Source organism: Aphelocoma coerulescens, chromosome 25 (assembly GCF_041296385.1).
Source record: "Aphelocoma coerulescens isolate FSJ_1873_10779 chromosome 25, UR_Acoe_1.0, whole genome shotgun sequence".
NCBI lineage: Eukaryota > Metazoa > Chordata > Aves > Passeriformes > Corvidae > Aphelocoma > Aphelocoma coerulescens.
This window is the reverse complement of record NC_091038.1, coordinates 808,993-822,686: the sequence shown is the minus strand read 5'-3', so window position 1 is coordinate 822,686 and position 13,694 is coordinate 808,993. Positions and strand designations below refer to the sequence as shown.

General features: G+C 62.3%; 3 protein-coding genes across 6 annotated transcripts; all 3 read right to left on the bottom strand.

Moving 5' to 3' along the window:
* Positions 1 to 14: 14 nt before the first annotated feature.
* PRPF3 (pre-mRNA processing factor 3) lies at positions 15 to 9,417 on the bottom strand. Of its 2 annotated transcripts, XM_068994985.1 has the most exons (16): positions 9,361 to 9,417; positions 7,632 to 7,813; positions 7,026 to 7,156; positions 4,430 to 4,576; positions 4,231 to 4,314; positions 3,892 to 4,112; positions 3,281 to 3,587; positions 2,494 to 2,660; positions 1,980 to 2,062; positions 1,726 to 1,869; positions 1,432 to 1,531; positions 1,212 to 1,325; positions 951 to 1,069; positions 599 to 682; positions 452 to 513; positions 15 to 266 (listed from the first exon to the last, which is right to left on the bottom strand). In XM_068994985.1, the coding sequence occupies exons 2-16, from the start codon at positions 7,774 to 7,776 to the stop codon at positions 120 to 122; spliced, it is 2,055 nt and encodes a 684-aa protein (XP_068851086.1). In that variant the 5' UTR covers positions 7,777 to 7,813; positions 9,361 to 9,417; the 3' UTR covers positions 15 to 119. The 2 variants fall into 2 exon arrangements, with proteins under 2 accessions (XP_068851086.1, XP_068851087.1); XM_068994986.1 differs by lacking the exons at positions 7,026 to 7,156; positions 7,632 to 7,813; positions 9,361 to 9,417 and adding an exon at positions 5,399 to 5,488.
* A 138-nt stretch (positions 9,418 to 9,555) lies between these two features.
* MRPS21 (mitochondrial ribosomal protein S21) lies at positions 9,556 to 11,417 on the bottom strand. 3 transcript variants are annotated; one of them, XM_068994989.1, is made up of 3 exons: positions 10,673 to 10,768; positions 10,257 to 10,346; positions 9,556 to 9,771 (listed from the first exon to the last, which is right to left on the bottom strand). In XM_068994989.1, exons 2-3 carry the CDS (start codon positions 10,337 to 10,339, stop codon positions 9,591 to 9,593), a joined length of 264 nt encoding a protein of 87 aa, XP_068851090.1. In that variant the 5' UTR covers positions 10,340 to 10,346; positions 10,673 to 10,768; the 3' UTR covers positions 9,556 to 9,590. The 3 variants fall into 3 exon arrangements, with proteins under 3 accessions (XP_068851090.1, XP_068851089.1, XP_068851091.1); XM_068994988.1 differs by having other exon boundaries at positions 10,257 to 10,349; positions 10,673 to 10,767; XM_068994990.1 differs by lacking the exon at positions 10,257 to 10,346 and having other exon boundaries at positions 10,673 to 11,417.
* Positions 11,418 to 11,440: 23 nt separating this feature from the next.
* On the bottom strand, positions 11,441 to 13,157 carry CIART (circadian associated repressor of transcription). The gene is made up of 5 exons (XM_068994993.1): positions 13,043 to 13,157; positions 12,290 to 12,594; positions 11,990 to 12,065; positions 11,828 to 11,906; positions 11,441 to 11,735 (listed from the first exon to the last, which is right to left on the bottom strand). Exons 2-5 carry the CDS (start codon positions 12,521 to 12,523, stop codon positions 11,450 to 11,452), a joined length of 675 nt encoding a protein of 224 aa, XP_068851094.1. The 5' UTR covers positions 12,524 to 12,594; positions 13,043 to 13,157; the 3' UTR covers positions 11,441 to 11,449.
* Positions 13,158 to 13,694: the final 537 nt, after the last annotated feature.

The following is a 13,694-nucleotide window of genomic DNA, read 5'->3' as shown; positions in this document are numbered from 1 at the left end:
ACACGCAACGGCGATTTGTTTTAAAAAATATGTCTTTAATGGGGGTGCTGAGGAGAGTGAGGGGAGCTGTCCGGCTCGGGGGCTGCGGGGCAGGAGTGGCCGCGGCGCCGTGGCCGGGCTCAGTCCGTGGACTCGAGCACGGACTCGCTGAGCGCCAGGTCCCAGTAGTGTTCGGCGCTGTGCTTCTTGAAGTGCTCCCGCGCCATGTTCTCCGTGGGGCACTGCTTGAACTTCATCTCGCCGAAGCTGCGATCCTTTGCCGTGCCCTGGCGGGAGACAAGGGGTGACGTCCTACCCGAATTCCCACCCTCTGCGCAGGAAACGCGGCTCCGGGGACGCGGGGAACGCGGGAATACGCGGGGTTTTTTTTAGGCTACAGCTCAAGGAATGTGATGGAGAGTTGGATCCCACCTCAGCCCCACGCTGGTATGGGACCACCACCGTGACTCACCTCCCAAACCAGAGAGCATTTGTTTGTTTTCTTAACAGACTCCTCGTCAGACTCGTCATCATCTGGAAAAACCCCGCCAATAAAGCCCATTTAGCCCTGGAGGTGGAGCAGGACTCCCCCCTCTCACAGCAGCACAGCATCGCTCACCCTCTCCCTTCGTGTTTGACGTCTGCTCGTCCCACTTTATTCGATGCAGCATAAGACGTTTGAATTTCTTCTGTGCTTTCGGGCCTGCAGAAGAATCAAGACACAACAAAGATCCCTTAACCTGCAGTTGGCAGAGGTTCCCTTCCTCATGGAACGATCCGGGTTTTCTGACCGGATTACTGCACCCTGCAGTCATTGCTAACCCTGTTAGCGATGTAATTAAGGGAGTTTCTAATTGCCTCCTCACTTCCTTGTCCTTCCCTAACCCTGTCACCGATTTCCATAGCAATTCCCGCTGGAGGCAAGCTCTGGAATGCTCCGTGGTGACCCAAGCCTGCCTAGGAGGCCTCACCTCCTTCTACCACCACCACGTTGACATCTTTGTGCAGGACCACCACGCCCGTGAGGTACAGCTGCCCAGCATTCGCCTCAATTTTGAATTTTTTTGCTGGATTGCTCAAGTTTCGGACCCTAAGGATAAGATGAAAAACGCATCAAATATTTGTGGAAAACCAGAACTGTTATCCCAGCCCTAAGAGGTCCCTCTCTGCCCCAACTGGGCCAGGACAGAGCTCACCTGAGTGAGTGCACTGAACTCCCTGAGCTCACGCACCTGTACACAGCTATGTGAACTCCCTGTGAAACATCTTCCTTGAGCTTTTTCACCTTCTTGGCTTTCCGCTGCTCTGCCGTGAGCTTCCTTGCCGCGTTTGCTTCCTCGTGAGCCCTGGAAGCAAAACAGGCAGCACTGAAAAGACCGGTCCTAAACAAACCACCAGCGCTAAATCCATCCAAAAATGTCCCAAAACGTCGCAGCACAAGGTGCCACCTACTTCTGTCTCTTGGCCATCTGCGCTCGGACGTGAGCTTCCACCTTGGTTGGGTCCTGGACAGCTTCCGTGCCCAGCACCCGCATCAGGTTGGAAATCCTCACTGGAAGGGAACGGAAGAGGAGCTGGGAGGGCTTCCATGGGACATGGCAGTGGGAGAGGCTCCCATCAGACACCTTTTTCCCACCAGAACACTTGCAGACACATAAACCCACCGTCCGTGCATTTCAGATCCGTGCAATCCCAGACAGCATTCCCAGCACATCTGTGCCTGGCCAGGGCCTGGCTGTCACTCACCTTTGGGCTCAGGCGGTGGCATCAGGCCCAGCCTGACCTTCTCCTGCAGCTCCTTCTGGGCTTCTCGCCGTGTCTGGCGCCGTAATTTCTTCTGCTCTTTCTTTGTTAAATACACCCCCAGGGTCACCGGCGTGTCACTGTCCACTGGCAGGGAAATGAGACCATCAGGAGAGTGCCCTGGAGGATACGGGGGGGACACGGGGCCCCACTGGGACCAGGAGGACACAGCCAAACCCCCCAAGCCAGGGCCATACCCGGGGGGTTGAGCTGGGCCGGGTGCTCCACCAGGTTTGTGATCCCGAAGTACTCGTCCTTCTTTGAGATAGCCCCGCCTTTTCTAGAAAGGAGAGAGCTGGGCATCATGGCAGAATTCCCAGCACAAATTCCTGCCCAAATCCCAGAGCTCGATGGGCTGAAGGAGACCCACAGTGAGACGGCGTTAAGGTACAGGTGTCTCCCCCCATTTCGGGGTGCGGAGGCAGGTTCCCACACCCACGGGGAACACAGCTCGTGCAGAATGCTCGTGCTTGGAAACCAAACCAAACCTCCCCAGCTCTGGGCTAAAATATCCCCCCAACTCCACAGCCCCCAGAGAAACTTTGGGAGCAAACCCAGTGCCTGGATCTCGGAGATGAGAGGTGGAATTCAATGCTCAAGCACCAACGTCTGGCCTGATTCCCCACGTGCTTCCCAGACCCACAGCCTTATCCCGAGGCAGCTCCTGGAATTCCTGCTGTGGCAGAACCACCAGCACCTGGAAATACTCACAAATCCAGGCCGTTGGGGATGATGTAGGAGTCCCACCACTCGATCTCTGGGATCTCCCCTTCCTTCAGCTCCTTTTTAGGGGTGATCAGAGCCAACTTGGTGGAAGTGTGAATCCCAGTTTTCCTGGCAGCCTGGGAGATCTCTGCCTGCAGCTTTTCTAGCTGAGCCTGAGAACGAGGAGGAAAATGGAACAGAAAGGTCATTCCAAAACAGCAGGACGTCTGTGAAAAGCTAAACACGGATCACCTGCTGATTTATCTGGGTTCTTAAACAACCTGAAGCAGACTGCGAGAGGAACCACATGGCACGTGATGGCGAAGGGAAGCTCCCAAGCCTGCCAAAACTCTGCTCTTATTCCTGAGCCCTTCAGGACCATGGAACTTTCCCAAAGGAACATCTCCCTCTAAGGACTGTATCCCTGGACTTTTGCCTCTCCCCTTCTCCCCAACAACTTGGAGTATTTTAACCAAATTCCTTTTAAATCTCCACTTCCGGGTTGATCCTTCACCCAGAGAGGGATCTGTTCTCTTGGGAACTTCCAATGTTATGTCAAAAAAAGGAGATTTTGCCTTTCAACAGGTGAAGACAGTGGTGACAAAAGCCTTTACACACACAAGTGCTGACTTGGCCACACACCCTCCCAACACAAACGGGGTTTTTAAGGAAAAGTTTCAGGTGACTTTACTGGAAAACTTCTGAATCAAAGCCAGCCCAGGTCCCTTCCCAGCCCAGGAGAGGAGAATCCCCTCCCAGCCTTGCTCTCATTAGCAGGACGAGACTCTGATACCTTCGTTCGCAACCTCTGGGCAATTTTCTCAAATTTGCCTTTTTCATGGAACTTAAAGGTGCGTTTCTGCCGCTGGGCCGGGGTTATGGAGACCCGGGGGTCAAAGTACGTGTTTGACTCCATGTCTTCCGAGGGCTTTTCCTTAAGCTGCTGTTTGAACTGCTCTCTCTTCACCGCTCGGATGTTGGCCTTTAGGGTCGGCATGCGGTGAGTCAGCTCAATCTCCTTCCCGGTCGCATCCACCGTCCGGCCCTGCTCATCCAGGATCAGCGGCGTCGGCTTGGTCTGATCCTTCAGCTCCACTTTCCTGGGGGCAGGACAAGATAGGTTGCATTCAAAAGTGAATACAGCACTGATTCAAAGGAAATTTGAGTTTATTTCTACAGTTTCCATATTTTTACAGCCCATCTGTACTGCCAGAAGGGACTCCAACCTTGCGTGCACAAGCTGGGAATCTTGGCCAGGGGAGGAGGAACCTCCATTTCACCTCCTTAATATAAAATTGGTTCCTTCAGCAGCGGTTAAAGCATTGCTGGGGACCCACCAGCACCAGAGAAACCCTTGGCTAGCCCCCGCCCGGCATTCCGGCGTCCGCCCCATTGGCTACTCACGGCGGCGCGATGCCCATGGCGTGCAGGTTGGCCAGCCCCACCATGTTGGCGTTGCCGATGAGCCCCGGTTTCAGGGCCAGCTGAGCCTGGATCCGGGCCTGCAGCTCCGCAGCTTTCCTGGCCTTCTCGATGGCGTCGTTCATGAACGTGGCTGCCTGCGAGGGCTGGATCGTGTTGCCGATGGGGAGCCGCTCCGATTGGGACGAAGAAGAAATTTTGGGCTGTTGACAGAGAAGGAAGTTTTGTTCCACGCCCGTTCCAGCACACCCAGGCCAACGTATCACAGCTGAAACAGGGACCAGGGACCTGCGGGATTTGCCCGAGGCCTCCGGCAGGTACCTGTGGCGTTGGAGGACTGATGAAACTCAGCTGCTTTTTCCTCTCTTCAATCTGCCGGGTGGCTGCCTCCATCATCTGTTTGATCTGTGGGAAAGCAGACAGTGAGTTTTTCTTTGCCATTGGGATATGATTCCTCCGTTTGGGATACAAGTTAGGATAAACTCTACACCGTGTTGGGACAGGGCCCAGCTAGACTGACCTGGAGCTTAGTCAGCATCCCTGGGCTCTCCGATGGTGGGCCTGGAATGACTTCAGGCTCATCCTCAACCTCCTCGAACCGGGGGATGCGCCGCTTCTTGACGCCAGAGGATTCCTTGGACACCTCCGAGTCATCACCAAACACATCCTGATGTAAAGAAAGAGGAGAAAGCTGTGGTTAGAACGGAGCATTCTCCTCCCAGAGCACGATTTGAGATGAGAAACCAGCAGCATGTCTCAGCTCCGGCTCCGTTCAGCAGAATTCCAGGGCAGCACGTGCAGGCTCAGCCCACGCTGAGCCTGGGCCCTGGTCCTCCACCAGAGAAACACCAATGACATCCATGCAAGAACGCGAAGGGCAGGAGACATCGCAGGGATGCGCCTGCGCAACAGCCGCCACCGCTCCCTCGGGTGCTCAGAGCGGGGGACTGGCACTGGGGAGATTTAAGGTCTCAGCGACATGGAAAGATGGAAAAAGCCTGCCTGGATTTAAGGTCTCACCGACATAGAAAGATAGAAAAAGCCTGCCCAGAGCTGACCTGACTGGGATAAAAACATTTCCACGTCTTCCACCAACTTCAGAGGGTTTGGTGAAGGAATCTGCGCTGTCCTACCATGCAGCCCTCCCAAAAGGAGGATGCAGCCCTGGACCTGGGGAGGGTTGGGACACCTGCAGCATTCCCTCACACTCCAGCCCAGACCCAAGGCCAGAGCCACTCCAGAGAAGCACAGCTCAGAGAGCACATGGAGCAACGAGCCTGCTGATGGGCTTTCAGCAGCACCAGGTCACCAAACAAAAGGCACGGTACGTTTTCCACAGAGCTCTGGTCAGGCCCAGCCCAGCACGTGTGGCTGCGGCCGTGGATTCCATCGTCAGTGCCTGCTTTGTGCATGGAAACCTGGATCTGTCCGTGTGGTGGGTACTGTAGTGTGTGTGTCAAGGTGTTATTTGAAAAGAAAATATACACACCGGTTGTAAGCGTTAGTTGCAATCCCTTCTTCACTACAACGGTTCATATCCTACAAGGACACTTCCTCAGCCACACAGGTACTTCTTGGAAAACCTACAAGTTCAAGAGAAAGGACTTGCCCATAGTATAAAGTGTGGAAACTTTGTGTTCAGTTCCTGACCTTCCCAAGCCATGACGTACCCCAGAGCGAACCGAGGAGCGGGAAGCGGCACGGCAAGTGGCGCTGGGAACCATCGCTGCCCGACGCTATGGCATCTACGTGTGCCAGCACAAATTCCTCTCCACAGCCTGCGCTGGGGCAGGGTCAGTCTGTCTGCAAGTGCTGCCACGACCTGACCACCTCAGAGACCGGTTTGTGCTCCTGCAGGGTCTGGACAGACCCAGAGCATGATGGAGAAGTTCCAAGAAATGTGATTCCAGAGAGAAGAGTGAGGATTTGGCAGGAGGGACACCCCTCTCCATGCCAGGAGCCAAGACAAGAAGGATCAGCTTCTGCTGCTGCTGCCCAGCTTCTGGCTCAGGCCAGGCACCCCTGTGGCTTCACTGGGGAAGGGTCCTCTGCTGCACCCCCAGCCCTGCTCCTGCTGCCAGCACCAGATCCCTCTGCCAGCACCAGATCCCTTCTGCCAGCACCAGATCCCTCTGCCAGCACTTGCTCTCCAGCCACCCCACCGGGCTGTCACCACGCTCCTGCCACCATCACGTGGTGGCACTGCCAATGTCCCCACCTGTGCCGTGCCCCCGAGCTGGCCCAGGGGAGCAGCTGGACCTCCAGCCCTGCTCAACCCTCGCGTTCCCACAGCCCCGGGGACCAGCCCCGCACCCGCTGCCACGGAGGGAAGAAAAGCAAGTTCCTGGTGGGAAACAGGGAGCAGCTTGTCCCAGCACTCCCAAAGAGATCCAGATCCTGAATGGGATTGTTGTGGCTCACCGAGGTTCAGTGCTGACCACAAGTGTCAGGGAAGGCCAGACTGCCGTAAAATAGGAACCTCAGGAAGAGTGAAAGGCAAATCACTGAGTAGGAGCAGCATGGAGAGGGCCTGTCAGGCTCAGCAGAGCGATGGGAAAATGCAATTCTAGGGGATGGTGAGCAAAGTCCTCAAGAGAAGAAAGGAAGTGAAAACAGCTTTGGATGCACAGGCCTTGCACCATCCCAGACAAGGGAGAAACACCAGAGCTACGGAATCCCAGCTGGAATCAACCCTGTGCTAGGACAGGAGCTGCCAAAAACCACCTACTGTTGATTCTGGGTGGAGAAAGGGAATGAAAACCCACCAGACCATCCACCACGGAGCCGCACGCGGGGCAGAGAGCGATGGGAACGCACTGGGAGCAGCTCTCCCAGGCTCCAAATGAAAACACAAGCAGAAGGAGCCTCGAGGAGAAGGGAGATGCACCCCCGTGGATTCGCTCCGCCAGCCTAACAGAAAGCCAAAGCCAGGCTTCCACCTCGCTCTGGGAAACAGAACCGCAAGGTAAAGGCTCCCACACTTCATCACGGAGAGGAGTCGTTTCTCTTGAACGTTCCAAGCTGTACCTCTCTGGAAGAGGAGAGTGTGCCAGAGCACCAGTGCTGCCTCCAGGCCACCCAACCACAGGAAAAACCAATCAATAAGCAATAATCACCTTTAGCTCCCGCTTCCGGTTCCGGTCGCTGTTGGATTTGGAGTGCCGAGAGCTTCGTCCTTCCTCCACTGCCTCAAAGAGCTTGTCTACAAATCGCAGGGTGGAATCATCCAGGAAGGGTTTCAGGTGGTCTGGAAAAGAGGAAAATCTTATCAGTGCAGAATTGTGAGCTTGGGGTGAGCAGGAGGATGGAGAATCCACAGAAATTCCTTGGAAGCTGTGGAACACTTAAATGTGATTCAACTCTACAAACACAGGGAGGCCTCTGAGGTTCTGGAAGCCTCTGGGATCTGTGGATCCTGTTGTCAGGAGCTTTAAACCAAGGGATTAAGGGAGTCCGGGCCTCAGGCAGAAGCAAAGTAGGGCTGTAATGGGCAGAAAAAGCACCCTGGTTAAATTACCGTTTCCAATTCCTTAACAAGGAATTAGTTTTCAATTAGTGGATTTTGTCACGTGTTCCAAGGCTGCCCATTGCGTCTCGTCTGGTGGATTTGCCCATACTCACCTCAGGGAGGCTGAGAGAATTTCCCTGTGCCCCTGCCCCTCCACCCTGGGGAGGCTTGGGCCGCTTCACAAGCCCAGCTCGGGACCCCCCACGGGACGTACCGGCCGCTTTCTTCTTGTCCATGCCCTTCCCGACGCAGTTGAGCGCCGCGGTGACCACGGTGGGCTCCGAGAAGCCCAGCACGCGCTTCACCGTCTTCTCGATCCATGGCTTCAGCTCGTCCAGCTCCCGCTTGGACAGCGACATCTCTGCCCGGGGCTGAGCGGAACCCCCCGGCTCGCACCTGCAAGGAGACACAGGCCATAAAACAGGGTCCTGGGGCATCGTCACCTCCGTGCCCTCCTCCCTCAGGATCACCTCCACGGGTGGGAAAAGCTCCTGAAGACCGCTTGTGCTCCCTTGTTTTTAAACCTTGGGCTAAAATGAGCCGAGCCCCACGAGGAGGAAGGTCCTGACCCCGCGAGGGGACCCTGGACCTGCTGCATCCCACACGCGTTCCCTCGTGAATCCCGGAGCGCTCCTGTGCTTCCAGAAACAGCCCAGGAATGTCTGCTCTCGGGACAGCCCCTCCCCGAGCCCCCCACGTCTCTCCATGCTGCCATCCCAGGCATAAAGGCCTCCAAGCCCCACCAGATCCCTCCGCGGGGTTGCTCTGTGGTTTGGGAAGAGAGATGCCCTGCGAGTGGAACGCGTGGGCCAGGAGAACCTGCTGCTCTCGCTGACCCTGTGTCAGGGGCACACACCAATCTGAGCCCCCTCCCCGGCGTGCAGCCCCAAACCCGGGCTGCTTCCTGGCACCGGCATCCCCTCGCATCCTGCGGCGCCCACAGACCGGGCTGTGGCTGCAGCCGCTTTTAACGGGCTCCAGGCCCTAATCGGATCTGGGAACTGTGAGGAAAATCTCCTTAGGGATGAGCTCGGCCATGGTGGTCCCTCTCCAGGAGTCCTTCCTGGCACTGGGAATGGGATCCTAGGGTTCAGTTATCCTTCTTGGACCTGGGAACGGGGCCCCGGGGATCAGTCCTAACACAGATTCCCTGAATTTCAGGTCCGTGAGCAGTTCCAGGAGGTGACTGCTGCTTCCTGCAGGGCCCGGGCTCCCTCCAGAACCTGGAAACCTCCGCGGGTTCTACTTTTCCTGGCAACTTCCTTGGAGACAGGTCCAAAGAGAGCACAAACCCGGATCCTGGCGTTTCCCCCAAGAAACTGTACAGCAGAGGCTCAGGACAAGCAGAACTAACAAATTACGGCCCCGACGCATCAACAGCTCCGTAATGAACCACAAAACTCGTGGAATTAGAGCCGGTGCAGCCTCCACCCGACCTGAGCTCCAGCAAGAGCGGCAGGAGATGCAGCAGCTTTACGGGTGCTTCCCTGGGGACCCCGGGAGCGCAGAGCCGTGCCCGTGGGGAGCAGCTCCAGCAGCCGCAGCGCTCCGAGGGCCCGGGGGGACACGAGCCCCGTGACCCCCATCAGTATCAATGAACGCGTACCCGAGCACCGCCCGACCGCGCCGGGGCTCCGCCGCCTCGTTCGGCCTTACACGGACGGACGGACGGACGGACGGACGGAGACACGGGGCTCCCGCCGACCCCGGTCCCGCGCACCTCAGCGGCCCCGCAGGACCCGCAGCCCCCGCCACCGCGGAGCTGCTGCGACCGGGGCCCGGCCCGGCCCCCTCAGCGCGGCGCGCCGGGCGAGCGGCTCCGCGCGGGCCGGGCCCGGGGCCACCTCCGCCACCGCCTCCCTCCCGGCAGCCCGCCCGCTTTCTCCGTCCCCTCCCCGCCCTCGGAGGGAGTCCTGTTTTCCTCGCCGGCCCCGTTCCCTCACCCCGGTCCCGGTCCCAGCCCGGCGGCCCCTGACGGTGACGGCGCGTCGGGGCGGAAGCGGAAATGGGCGCTCGGCGCGTGCGCGGCGCGGCGCGCGCGGGGGGCGCCGGGAAGGAAGGGTCCCGGGGCGCGCGCGCTCGGCCCCGCCCCCGCCCCTCCCCTCGCGCCGTCATTAACCAAACTCAATTAACGGGCATCAGAGCGACAGGGCTTTATTGGGGCCGGCTCCCCTCAGCAGCCCAGCCACGGGTCCTGCCGGCTGCTCCGCGCCAGGAAGGCGATCTTGCGCGCCATCTCGGCGCAGTACACCCGCCGGCACGCCTCGAACGCGCGCCGCCGCCGCGCCCGGCTCGGCTTCTCGTAGTACCGGGAGCGCCGCACGGCCTCGGCCACGCCGTCCTGCGCCAGGATCCTGCGGGAAGGGAGAGAACGGTGACAGCGGCAGGGAAGGTTCTGGGATGTGCGGGGAGGGAGGAAGAGCCACCCCACGCTGCGAACGCTGGGCACAACTCGGTCCCCGTGAGGGCCGTCGGCTCGTTCTCCTCGCCGTCCATCCACGAGGAGAGTGAGGAGGGGAAGGAATCCCCCCCCGCTAAGTTGGGACTAGCGACGGTGTGTGCGGGAGCACTGAGCTCAGCCGTGGGATCATCTCCTCCTCCGTTTTCCAAGGAATAGCGCTACCCTCGCCTGGTTCTGGGCTCGGTTATTCCTTTATTTCACTCTAATTACACCCGCATCAGGGGGGGCGGCAGGACGTGGAGCTGACGAGAAAAGCCCGGCATGACCCTCCCGTTACCTCCTGCTCAGAAATGCCGGTTCTGAACCCAGTACGTGAAGGAACTGGGGCCCCTCCGGGCCCAAGCGCCGCCCGGCGCCGCGGTTCCGCCCGCTCCTCACCTGTTGAGGACGCCGTACGCCGCCTCCACGTTGCCGCTCTGCACCATCACGGTGCGGCCCACGAAGCGCAGGTGGTTCGCCATGGCCGCGCTGCTGCGGGACGGGGCGGCTGGGACCGGGCGGCCCCGGGGCTCGGAGGAACCAGCCCCCTCCTGCCCCCTCCCCGGGACACGGCGGGGAACCCCCGGGACAGAGAAGGGCCGGTCCTTCCCACCCCGCTCCCGGGGACGCGGAGGGCCCGGTCCTCCCCGCAGAGCCCCAAGGGAACCCAGCGGGGATCCCCCGCCCCACGAACGGGCTTGGCGGGGCGCTGCCCCTGCCCTGCGACTCCCCCCGCCCCCGGCTGGTCCTGGTCAGACCGCTCCCGGTAGGGCCCCGGCCGAAGGGTCGCGGTCCCGGTCCTGTCCCCAACTGACCCCGGTGCAGCCGCGGCCGCTCCGCGCCCGGACCAGAGGCGGCTGATGGCGGAACTTCCGGCGGGAGGGACTTCCGGTCCGCCGGGACTTCCGGCGGGGCAGAGCCGGGGCCGGGGTTCGGGGCGGCGGCACCGGGGGGGACACGCGGGGTCTGTGCGGGTCCCGGGCGGGTCCCGGGCCGGTCCCGGGCCTCCCCCTCCTGCCGGCCCTGGCCGTAGCCGGGACTGGAGGCACCGTGCGCCCTCGGGGCCCCGCAGCGGACGGGGACGAAGTAGCGCCAAGGGCTGGGGGCGGCTGTGAGCCCCCCGGGGACGGGACTCCCCCAGGGACAGGAGCCCACCCCCCGCCCTCCCAAGGGACAGAGGACACGACACCGGGTGGCCCCGGCCGCTCCCGCGGCGTTTATTGCTTCCATCGGGGCCGGCTGTGGGACAGCCCCGCTTGGGAGGGCCGCAGCCCCCAACACCCCCCCCCGGGGGTCCGCAGCCCTCAATCGCCCACCAGCGCTCTGGGGGGGCCATGCACGCCCCCAGCCCCACGCCGCGGGGGAAGGCACAAGCCCGGGGGGGCCCAGCCCCCGCGGGGAGGGGGCTCCGCTCTGGCCAAGGCACGCGGCCACCCCGGAGTTGGGGCTTCTGGGGGGGTTCGGGGCCCCCCCGGTCAGTCCCGCCCGCCCGCGGGTCTCACTGACCACCGGTAAAAAAAAAAAAATCAATCAAAAAAGGCAAAACCAAGAAATGCAGACGAAATTTCCCCCCCCCCGAGCCGGGGGGGGCGTCACACGTCCGGCGCCGGGGGGGACTCGAGGGTCCTGGCCTGGCTCTGGGGGGACCCCCGCTGCTTTAACGTCCCCGCCATCCCCACGGGGCCGGCGAGGGCGAGGTCCCCGGGGAGGTCCCCGGGCAGGCGGCAGCACCGGGGAGCCCCGGGGGGGCCGGCGGGGGGGCGGCGGCGGGGGGGAGCCGCGGAGGGGGCCAGGTCCAGCGCGGGTTTGGGGGCGATGTGGGGGAACCAGAGCCGCAGCATTGCCTCCACCTGCAGCAGCGTCCCCAGGTACCGGGCACTGCGGGGAGAGAGCTCCTGTCACCCTCTGCGGGGGGGCAGCCACGGGGGTGTCCCTGTGCCCACCCCCGGGGACGACTGGGGCACACTCACCCCATTTCTGGCTTCTGCAGGACCCCGATGATCCGCTGAAGCCGGTCCATGGCCACGCTCTGTTGGAAGCTGCTCAGCCCTGGGGAGTCCCAAAATTACATGAATTCTCCGTGGGGGAAAAGGGGTGTCTGGGGGGAATATGGGGGGGCGGGGGGCACCCACCTCTGTCATAGCGGCCCCGGCGCAGCCCCTCCAGCAGCTCCGCCAGTGGCCGGATGAAGCCCCGGAGCTCCCGGCACTGCAAGGAAGGGCAGGAGGGGGTGACTGGGCTGCACCCCCCAACCCTCCTATCCCCCCTCACCCCCCACGCACTGCCCTCTCAGCCCCCCAATCCTGCTCATCCCCACCCGCTCGTTTCACGTGGGGAAACTGAGGCAGACCCAGGTATCTTTTTTAGGGGACCAAGCCCTCCTCCACCTCCCATCTTTGGGGGTGCCCCTTCGTTTTCTGCCAAAAACTCACTTTTTGGGCGAAGAGGCGATCGCCGTCGTTGGGAGGGGCATCCCCCCCCTCTCCTTTCCGCGGACGCTTCCCCCCGCGGGGTGATGGCGGCGATTCAGGGCCTGCTCGGTCCAGCCCCCCCGGGCGCTTGCGGCTGCGCTCAGGTTTGGGGGGGCTCCGGGGGGAGCTGCCGGCCTCGGCCTCGCTGTCAGAGGCCGGGGAGCCGCAGGAGCAGGCGCGGGCGGGGGGCTCCATGGCGGGGGTGGTCCCCCCAGAGGAGCCTCTCCCTGGGTTCAGCTCCAGCAGGGTCACCCGGCCGCGGCTGCCTGGGGGAGGGAGAGAAACGGGGAAAAAAAGGGCGATATCGGGCAAAAATGGAAGATGAAGAACTGCCTTGTTCTCCCGTGGGAGTGTCATCCCCAGTGACACCTCCCAGGGCCCGGGGGGACAGGTTTGGCATCTCCTCAGACAGGGTTGGGGTGCAGGGACCCCTCGCCCAGGACCATCCCCAGTGCCAGGACACCTCGCCCAGCCCCGGCACGGCCCGGCCCCGGGACTGCCCCGTCCCGGGACCCCCCCCCAGCTCCCTTCACTCCATCGCCTGCCGCCCTCTCCCCGGACTGAGATCGCCCTGCAGGAGCCCCACCCGTGAAGAGGACCCTCTCCCCCGCACTAGGAGCCGCCAGGACCACGACCAGGACCCCCCCACCCACCCGCGGACCCCCCACCCCCGTCACCGGGGCCACCCCCGGCCCCGGTCACCCCGGGTCCCACCTGCTCCCGGCTGCAGCTGCGGTGGTGCCGCTGTCCCCGTCCCAGCGCCGGTGTCCCGGTGCCGGTGTCGCTGTTCCCGTCCCTGACCCAGTGCCGGTATCACCGTTCCAGTATCACCGGCCCCGTTCCCGTCCCGGTACCGGTGTCCCGATGCCGTTGCTGGTATCGCTGTCCCCGTTTCCCGTGCCGCTGTCAGTGTCCCTGAGCAGGGAACGCTGTCCCGGTGCCGGGGTCGCTGTCCCGGTGCCGCTGTCGCCGTTCCGGTGTCCCGGTCTCTCTGTCCCCGGTCCCGGTCCCGGTCCCGCCCCGCCCGCGGCGGCCCCACGCGGACACGTGCGCGCCCGCACGTGCCTCCGCCTGGGCCCCGCCCCGCCGCGCTCCCATTGGCCGCTGCGCCCCGGGAGGCCCCGCCCCCTCGCTCCCGTTGGCTCGTGCCGCCGCCCCGCGCTGATTGGCCGGAGGGCGGGGCCGTGGCCACGCCCCCGCCCCCCCTCCCCGCGCGCGGCGGCACGGGGCACGCGGCGCCGGACAGCGCCCCCTGGCGGGCAGCGGCGGGGGGCTCTGCGGGGTCCCGGGCCCCGCCCCCGCCCCTTGGCCCCGCCCCCGCGCCCGCAGCCAATGGGCGGCGGCCCCGGCCGCGCGTCTCGGCCAA